Here is a 10,564-nt window from a genome sequence, read left to right on the forward strand (position 1 = left end):
GTACAAAAAGCATTTGACTCATTAAAAAAAACGGTAACACTTTATTTGAAGGGAGGTGAATAAGACTGTCATGACACTGTCATAAACATGACATAACACCTGTCATAAACATGAATAAGCCTTCAAGAATATTTATGACTGTTGTCATAAAGTGTCATTCGGTAAATAATGACACTTTTAATACGAAGTTGACATTATTCAAAATGTCTTTGTTATGACAACTTGACATTAACCAAGAAATCATTAGTGTTTAAACTTTACCTTTAATAACATAAAGTTACCTAATTTTTAAAGTGCAATCAGTAATACTTTTATAACAAATTTATATCAGTGATGATTTCCTGGTTAATGTCAAGTTGTCATAACAAAGACATTTTGAATAATGTCAACNTTGTATCAAAGTGTCATAATTTAGCGAATGACACTTTATGACAACAGTCATANATATTCATGAAGGCTTATTCATGTTCATGACAGGTGTTATGTCATGTTTATGAAAGTGTCATGTCAGTCTTATTCACCCCCCTTCAAATAAAGTGTTACCGTTCTTTATTATCAATGTGGAGGATTAAGAAGAGAATTATATGCTGTGTTTATTTTTGAGTAAAATCTCTCCTTCTTAAGCTGACTGCCCTGGCCAGACTGAAATAATATTTGGATTTTGTGTTTGAATGCAATCTGTTTTAATAATTTTGCTTGGTCTAAGTATTTCTTTGGACAGTTTTGATTCATTTCACCCGACAATTCTCAGCCAGCAGATTCCCTTAGTTGCTTATAGATTCCTCCACCCAACTTCAAGTTTTTAATTTTGGTCATCACACCTATCCTGATATCACTATTATGCACCTCCATAATCTCCAGTCTTTGTGTTATTTCCTGCTTAATTATTATTGGTCCGTGTCTCGATATCAGTTTTTGTTTTGTTTTGGGGTTTTTTTGCTTTATTTTAAATGGACTAATCTTCCTCCTGGTGTTTCTGTTGCATGTTTTCTTTTATTCAATCCTCAAACCAACTTTCTTATGACATAATTATGAGGGTCCATAATTATTTGGTGAGACAATAGCTATAGTTTTTTATGCGTAGCATCCACAGGAGTTGACTGAAATCACTGAGAATTGAGCTCAATCAGGAAAAGGAAGACGGGGATTTTATCCCAGCACTCCATGGCCTTAATCTGTGGGATTAGGCGACCAGGAAGTTCACTCCAGGGTGTCTGTAGGTGTGCTCATGCGCATGCCAGTGTATGCTTTATTTTCCCCTTTTTCACTACCTTAATAAGAAAAATATGAGAAGCAGCATGCACTTGCATGCTTTTGTAAACCGGCAACCAGGATGATTGAGTTTGAGAGCTGTGATAGTCAGAGCCACATGTGTAGCAGCAGCAGCAGCAGCAGGCGAGGAGGGAGGAGCCTGCGGGTTAAGACCTAAAGCCGCTTGGCCCAAATGAAGATGGCTCTCAGGCTTTCTGCCAATCAAAGTGCAGCCAACAACCCACTCTCACTGACAGGGTAGGAGAACAGCGAGTTAGATTAACATGAACGTTTGATGTTTGCGGTGCTCACAGTGCCACAAGCTCAGTCTAACATTCAGCTGAGTTTCAAAGGAAGATTCAGTCCTATTTACCTTGGTAGAGTAGCAACAATCCCTAATGAGCCTAAACAAGCAAACAGGGAAATCATTTAGACTTACAAATAAAAGTTTTAGAAATACTTCGAGAAAGTCTTCAGTATTTCATTGCTGACAACATTATAAAAACAATTACCACAACATCAACTGAATTGTACTAATGTGGGGGGGGGATGCTAGCAGCTTTTCAAACTAAAGTTTATTTAGAATAAAAGTCCCCTTTTTTATTACAGGCTGATCTGCAGGAAGTGATTCTGTTAGCCTTTCAAAGTAAAGCCCTCTAACTTTTTAAAGTAAACGTCGCGTTTTACGTGGTTTAGAGTTAAGATCAAAACTAATTGTACCTCTGTGGAGGGAGATAAAGATGAGGGTGATGGTAAGTAGCTCTTCCATCCTCAGATACTTTAAGTTAATTACCAAAGAGAAATCATTAAAATACCAGAGGAAACAGATTAAAATATGGTCAATATAATAATCAAGTTTTGACTGCATGTTTGCTGTGTGGCTTTAGGCAGAAGCTTGTTTTACTTTTTTTGTTGCTTTTGTGTTTTGCTTTTTTTTTTAATGGCTACTTGTCTTTCTTCCTTAAAGGTCAGAATATTGGAGCTTATGATTGATAGTTAATGAGACAAGAAAAGATTCTCTCACCTGAGCTGTAGATCTCTGCAGCTCCTCCAAATTTGCCTCCCCCCTTGACTCCTTTTTTTTAAGTAAAAGTCCTTCATCTCAATGATGATGATCCAGTAATGATCTCAAACAAACCTCTCATCCCTTTGCAGAAAAACTGTATTATGTACTTAGATTAACGTATTCATAGAGGAAACCTCAGAGAGATGGATGCCAAATAAAAAGACACCTTTTCCGGTAGGAAATGTAGAAAACCATGTATTCTTTTCCATTGTGTGGGTTATTTTGTTTTTAATTAATACAATAAAACTAAGTTGAAATTTGAGTTCTTTATTCTAAGTTATAAGTTATTATCTAAGGTATTTTTAACTATTTTACTCAACTTTTTACTGTCTACCTGCTTTTATAAATCATCAAACATGACAGAAAAATCCCCCCAAAAAATAAAACATTTGTGGTTGTAGCATAACAAATGTGATAAAGTTTTAAGAGATGAAAATATATATGTAAGGCTTTGTTTCTCAAATTGAGAAATCTCAGTCATCCCAAATCTGGAGTCTACTCTAAGTTTAGTTCAGAGAAAAGTTAGATGCAGTCGATCCCAGGAGGAGATGAATGTTGCTGGTTTCTGTTAGTCAAATGAGCAGCTGTCAAACTGAGATCATCAGACTAGAGATGCATGCAGTTTATGGTGATGTAACATCAAGCAAACAAATAATCACAGATTATAAAAGAAAAAAAAAAGCATTTTCTCTCATTTCATCCATTAAATGCCAGTAGGGTTTTGGTCATTTCATCCTTATTGTGAAGCAGGTGGTGTGGATCAGTTGAGCTCAGTAAACATAGGTCAGCGAGATAAATGAGGCTGGATGAATTGCAAATACTTATTCATTAATTCTGCCGGGCGATGTAACTTTGCTTTTATCTAATAATGGATATTATGAAGTCCTCAAGTAGATAAAAAATAATCCCTATAAATCAAATAAATTAAGTTTTAGGTTGTTCAGTTTCCCGGTACTGCACTCTAAATTTACTTGTAATGCTTTAAAGCAGTACTAAACATTAAATAAATAAGAAACTTTGGGGAAGTGGCTCCCATGCACTCCAGGAGTCGGCTTGCACTCCCAGACAATTCAGCCGGTGCAGGGGGTATCAGTGAGAGCTAAGTTCACTGAGTTACAAAGTGTAGCCTCCAGGTAGTTCACAGATAATGGGCCAAGACCACGAAGATGAGTATAATAGAGAAATGTTGCAATATAGAAAAAGAGAGAGGGACGAACACACAGTGACAATATGCAATGCGGTCTTCTGTCTGAAAAGCACATCAAAAGAGATGCTTCATCTGAGGAGGCAGCGCTCCAAGATCTGACGCGTATCGACTCTGCCTCTCAATCCCTCATGATGAGATGATCGTGACGGAGAGGAAGAGATGGGGGCGGGCGGGTTAAAAACCTCCTGAATACACGATGAATCTAGACACCAGGCTTAAACTGACTGGGAGGTGAGTGGCGCGCAGAGGCTAAGAGCGTGCATGTGAGTGGCATCGTGCACCAGCATCCACTCTCCCCTGCAGCGGCTCTCAGTCTCTCTGGACTCCTCCTGATGAGAGACAGAGAAAATCAGGCACGTTAAAAAAATAAATAAATAAGAAAAAACACAAAGATACAGCTTTAAAATTTGCACAGCTTTCAACAAAAACTAAACAAATCTGTAAAGTAGGGAAAGAAATACGTGGAGGGACGCAGAAGTCTCATCTTTGGCTCCAACCTGCTGAGAGTTTGTTTCCCTGCCTGCTGAGGAGAGGAGATGGAGAATAACATGACTGACTGTGAAGAGGGAGAAGGGGGACCCACCAGCCAGGGTGAGTGACGAAACCGGTCATGGACTGATGTAAGACGAACATGTGTCACTGAGCCGTGTTGTGGGAGAATCAGTTTGAGCTTAAAGAGTTGCTTCTGTGTGTGAGTTGTGGATTATTTGGACAAGAATCAGATATATAGGACATGCAGGCCAGAGCTGGACTTTTCTGCTTCCTTTAGGTGTGTAAAACAATTTTAATAAAGAGCAGCAAACAATTTGGGGGGTAAATTTTAGATGAGCGGAGACAAACATTGATTTAAATGTCACTTCAATGAAGACTCAGTTCGCGTTACAGTACATATATGTAGCTTTAATGGGCACCAGTCTTTTTCCTGCTGCATACATATCATTGGTACTTTGCTTTAATTTTGTTCTTGTAACCTTGGTTTAGGAGTTCTTGTGTGTTACTCCCCTTTTTATGTGTGGTTGTTTTGTCAACCATTATATAGCCTACAATTGACTTTTGTACTTGACTTAAGAAGCTCTAGGCCAGAAACAACTTTGTTAAGCCATCTTGTGTAAAATGAAATAAAAAATCCCACCCTTGAGGAATATAAGCCTTTAATTGTCATCCAAAGTTTTTGGAAACGTGGCATAATAGAGTAATAAAAAAAATATGCCGTTATCAACACAAATAGATCTCAGAAAGTACTTTTACAAATACTGTTTGGTGCAAAAGCCTTTAGTCATCTCATTATTTCTTTCATTTAAGTTGGATTTATGTAGTGGAGTGATGTTCCAAGGAGTGACAATATATTGTGATTTTATTAAAGCGATCTCAAGAAAAAGCCATTTAGTCTCTCTTTAGGTTTGTCACACACTGTGGGTGAGCTGGTGAACCCAAAGAAACACAGAACACCAGAGAAGTGCCAGTACTGAGGGAACTGAGTGAAGGGGAAAGGAAACAGCAATGACAGACAGGGAACTAAACATGATTCAAAAATGACCTAACAGTATACCGAGGGAACCAAATACAACTTCTTCCTGTCTCATGACAATATGCTCCTGGGCACTGAGTTCCCTGCCAGTCATATCTGTGTGTAAATGTGTTTGTCTGTGCAAATGGGTGAATATTTTCTTGTGTACATTTTTTTTGAGTGGTCAGTATGACTAGAAATGTGCAATAATAAAATAGTCCATTGACTGTTTTGCTGGAACTTCATTTAATGTTTCATAACAGAACTGCAGAGTAAGTTATTGAAAGCAGTTTAAGTCACAGTGATGCAGCTGTTGCCACTTTGTCTAACATTGAAGTGTTGTAAATATTTTTTTTTTTACTCTAGAAAACATAATTTTTCTATCTCTCTTTATGGATCTTTGGACATATTTTTTATTCTATATTTTCCACTCTCTCTTAAAGCTGCAGGAACTTTATCGTAATCCCCCCATGCCAGTGAATTCATATTTAAACCCAGCTTCACTTCAAGTTAAGACAGGTGTCCCAGTATTGTGTAAATATAGGATGAAACCAAACCAGTGATGAGATGACACCCTGATGACACACCCTTGTTTGCCCACTACAGGCAAACAATAGAGAGTAAATAGTGTAATCTTGTCTCACTGTTAGACTTCAAACTTCAAAATAAGGTGGTGATTGTACAGCAATGGACCTTGGATTTATAAGATTTTTTCGAATGAGATTAACTCATTGTTTTCAGGATCTGTATTTTTGTTTATTTTTATTTGTGAGATGGGCTTTTTTGTGATGTCTTTTTTTTTTTTTTTTTCAATGTCTGTCGTACTCTTATTTTTTTAAATGAAGTTTGTGATGTGGACCCAGCAAGAACACACCTTGCTGGATCCAAGAACACTATAGAAAAAAACAAAACAAGAATAGAATAAATAAAACTTGGTGGAAAGGTGATCCTTAGCTCTACGGGGAAACTATTTTTTTTATTTTTTTTTTTACTTTTTTCTCTTTTTTTACTGAGGAATTAAATAAAGTGTTAGAAATTAAATTAAACAGTGATCATCTTTGTTCATATTTTCATCAAAGTGGCTATAACTCCTAACTTGACGCAGCAGCAGACACAGCTGGAAATTACTCGATTATAAAATACTTAACATAATTACTATAACAGTAATTAAAGTCAATTTTAGTAAACAAAACAAACTATTTAATTTTTGTTTGTGAAAATAAATAAATATATATATCAGCTAAATATAAATATATTTTAATTCAAATGACAATTAAAACAATGTGATTAAATCAAATCAGTAAATATAACTTAATAAAAGAAACTTAACACTATAAATAATGAATTAAATAAAAAAATATAATTTTATTAAGTCAAAAAAGAAAATGAAAAGTAATTAAACTAATTTAGAAAACAAAACAAATAGGTTAAATTAAATTCAAATACATAAAATTTTAATACAGAAAAATTATCAAATCTAATCAATTAAACTAAACAAATTGCTTGAAAAAAAGAAATAAAAGCAGGATATGTTGTGAATAGGTCAATTTCACAGGGAAATATTAAGACATACAATATAAATTATAAAAAATATTTTAAACCTAATGCTTCTCCAGTAAAGATAGGCTCTGGATGAATTTTGCTTCGTACAAAAAAGAAAGTACAAAACAAAAATCTGCTACAAATTAATAAATGAATTTCCTCATGTCCAGTTTTATCCATCAAACTTGCAACATCTCATCTGTTTAATCCACATTAAAGGTCAAAGTTAAACTTCAATGGAATTTATGAGCAGGATTAAACTTCAGTTTCTATACAGTGAGAAATAATCTGTTAATTGGTTAGCTTTAACAACACTGTTGGCCACATTTCTGTTAAATGGCCAACAGTCATTTAACAGAATGGCTGTTAAATGGCAAAAAAAGCAAATGTTGGCCTGTTCTGCTGAACTTAGTCTGATACATCTGCCCTCACTGAGATGGATTTAATTGGCTTGCCAGATGTCGTCAGATCATCCACTGGTGTTTGAATCTGAATCAATCTGTCTGATTGCCCATACATTAATGAAGATTGTCCACCTGACACATTTGCGCAGCCCGAGCATCGTTCTTTGCTTCTGGGTTACAGTCAGGAACCAGTGTGTTTTGTCCGTGTCACTGTCCTGAATGCAAAACTTCATTCAGCCTGAACTCAGCTATCACTTTAACATTCACTTGATGCTATCTATTAAAAATATGTTTTGGTCAGACTCTATATTTGATCGTGCTTTTAAAAATTAACCGTTTCCACACTGGGTCAAAGTTTTAAGCAAAAGGTCAAACCTTATATATTTTAAATGAGTCCTGCCAAGAACAGAGGTCAAATATCCATCCAGAATTATCATATTTGCTTATTTATGAAAACACAAACATGTGGTCAAAGTGCAACTTGCAAAGAAACAGATTTTAGTGGGGATGTGTGGATATATTTCAGCCTTTGTGTTAAAGACACACAATTAAAAATTTTAACTCACACACGCAGGTCTTACATTTTAAAAAATTATTGAAGTTTTCTGCTTTATCATCTTCTGATCCTTGAAAAAGACTAGTGCAGTTGTATATTTTGAAGTCAAAATTACCCTGCCTATCCACAAGTCAGTATTCACACATTTACCTGTTTGCAGATTTTCTTTTTGTTGAGCATATCTAAAACATTTAAAGAAAATGTCGCTTACAAAGTTGAAATACCTGCGATCAATGCTACTCGACATGTCTGTTTGCAAATTAACCAATCCAGGATTATCCTTTCCTTTGCTCTGATTGGCTGTAGCACTAAAGAGCAGGGATAGAAAAGACTGTGAATGTTAGCTTGGCATGGTGAGGTACATTTTGTGTTTGAATCAATAAAATAAACAGTTTTAAGTATTGCCTTCTGTATTTGCAAACTTCAGCTGTTCACAGATAATAATATTTATATAAACAAAACATATATAACTGGAGCAGAAAATGATTAGTTCTCTAAAAGTTTACAAACAAACGGTGACATTGTCAAAATCACATAAAATATCTCAAACCAATTTTCAAAACAATAATTTCTCTATCCTAAAAGACTCCACACATGCACCTTGACTCGCGCATCAGTCTGGAAACATCCAAGGCTTTGTTGATTATCAGTCAGTTGGAAGTGTGTTCCACTGATTTAGAGCCTTAAAAGTAGACAATGATTTCCCAAATGATGTTTAATGTCATGGGACACAGAATTCTTTCTAAAGCCGATTTAGTGACTATGCTATAAGTAATTTTACTCTTAAAAATCATTCGTATGTTAAAAGGTCACAGATTTGCATCACATTTGCTACAAATATGAGATTAATTGTGTCACTATATGGCAGGATGAGATTAAGTTCAGACTGAATTGAAATTTGACTTGGATTGGACATTTCAGATTTAATGTGCAGTTCTTGAAAGCACTGTGATTACGAAAAGAAAGTATGCCCACTTAACAGATTTGGTGATTTAACATGTTAACTATTAGATTAATGATCCTGGTTCTAAAATTATTTAAATTTTACCTACAAAAAGGTGATATTTCTTTTGATTGTGGCTAAAATGTTAGAATGTTGTACTATAAATTTAAAAACATGTGAAATACCTTTATTTTTGCTCCAGTCAGAGTTAAATAAAAAATACTTTATATTTAACACACACAAAAATAGTTTACGTACAGCATAACCCCAAAATCTTTGTGGAAACTATTATTTGTGTCTTGGTTTGACCTGTTTTTGTTCTGTAGATCGCTGTAGTTAAACAAATTGTTTTTAAAATGTGCTTTATAAATAAAATGGATTTGGATTTGCTGAAAATCTTTTTTCTCACTTGGGAGTTCAATCAGTACATAAGAGAAAATGTCCACATACCGGTGGAAACATAATGGTCAGCAATCATAGAGAGATTTTTTACTGCTGTATTTTGTGATCAAAGATTTTTCCATTGTTTATGGGTATGAATCATTTTAAACAAGCATTTATTTTTTTTTCACCAAAATGTTATTAGAAAGAAGAAAATTATTGTTTCATTTTTTTAGTGTTGTTTGAGAGATGCCAGTCAATTTCTGTTCACAAACAAACTTCTTTAAGATTATAATTTTAATCTAAATTTGCCAGGCATTTGGATAATTGTGGGCTCAGTGTCATAATGTGCAACCGAAGGCTCTCGTATTTATGAGAATTGCCTAATTGTGAAGCGAAACAACATTTTAATTATTTTTTTTAATAACATCTGAAAAGTGTGTTTTTTTAATCGTATTCAGAACCACCTTTCATTCCAATTAGTCAGCTTGTCGGTATAGATGGAAGACCATGTTTCGGGGGGTCTGCTGTCGTCTTTCTGTTTTTTTTACGATGACTTTAAGTATCTCTGTGACTTTTTCCTGACCTGCTTGATCTGTCCCTTGGTCGTTATGATGTTGTTGGTTCACAAATGTTCACAAATCTAACAAACCTCTGAAGCCGTCAGATGTTTTTGTTAATATGACGGCTTAATATTGAAATTAAACTACACAAGTGGACTCGATTTATTACATTTGTAACTTCTGATACAGATTGGTTGCACTTGGTTTTATTTAGGGATATCAAAGTTTGAAAACCATGAATTCAGAGTGCCACTTAACATATATTCACTATTTGATGTTGTTCTATCACAATAAATACCAACAAAAATAAGATTGCATGTTTTTATGTGTTCAAAAAATATTCTTTTGTCATGTCTACATTCTACAAGAAAGAATATAAGTGAATTTAACAGTGCATTTATGCAAACAGTCAACTCTCAGTGATGGGACATTGTTGACCAAAGCTGTGTAATGGATACCTAAAATCATAATTCAGAGCTTCATTTGTGGAAGCTGTAATTTTTATGATTCTTTCCTTTTCTTGGTTCTGTTTTTCTGAAATCTAACAAGCAGCTCCGTGCCCGTTTTCCCCCCCCCCCCCCCCCAAGAGGCTGACAAGCACAAACAGGCAGCAGAAGAGTGAGTGAGACGATGAAATTAAATTAAATTAATCACTTTATGGAATTAGCCTTAATTCCTGGTTACAGCGGGTGAGGTGAAAATGAATGTTGGTGTCGCTTTCGCGAAGCTGATTGGTGCTCTTCTCTCACGTGAAGAAGTTCATTTCAGCGTTCCTCTATGGACTCCAGCAGCTGCTGGATAATCCTGCTGAGCCTGTGTCCTATTAAGCTTTAAAAAGCTGGTATGGACTGTCCATTTTTTAATAACCATGTCACATCAAGGGTATAAATCTCCACCCTGGACTGCCTTTCGTCTGCATGATGCGGCCGAACAGCGGCCATGGCATCAGTACAAACATTTCATCTTCTGTAGCAAAAATCCTCTTTATCAGCTGATCTCTTCTTACCATTTTCATACATGAACAGCACACCTAAAGAAAGTACTAGGCAGAGTTAATGGTAGCGGGGTTATAGAATGCAAAAGTATAAAATTGTTGAATTTGACTTTAAACACTCCTCCAGTCTTACTATGCGACACACAAGAG

At 35.2% G+C, this 10,564-nt stretch overlaps 1 protein-coding gene across 5 annotated transcripts in view; it reads left to right on the top strand.

Annotated features, from left to right (window-relative positions):
* The first annotated feature begins 3,285 nt into the window (after positions 1–3,285).
* The window catches only part of slc12a5b (solute carrier family 12 member 5b), a 38,438-nt gene continuing 31,159 nt past the window's right edge, over positions 3,286–10,564 (top strand). For 2 of the 5 annotated variants that reach the window (XM_015015891.1, XM_015015892.1), the window contains exon 1: positions 3,297–4,115. In XM_015015891.1, coding sequence (XP_014871377.1) covers positions 4,061–4,115 — 55 coding nt within the window. In that variant the 5' untranslated portion in view covers positions 3,297–4,060. Of the gene's footprint in view, positions 4,116–10,564 lie in introns of all 5 variants that reach the window. The other 3 variants (XR_001421898.1, XM_015015890.1, XM_015015893.1) reach the window with 2 other exon arrangements.

This window comes from Poecilia latipinna, unplaced genomic scaffold, assembly GCF_001443285.1.
Source record: "Poecilia latipinna isolate Pla-1442-1.1 unplaced genomic scaffold, P_latipinna-1.0 Scaffold1964, whole genome shotgun sequence".
Lineage (NCBI taxonomy): Eukaryota > Metazoa > Chordata > Actinopteri > Cyprinodontiformes > Poeciliidae > Poecilia > Poecilia latipinna.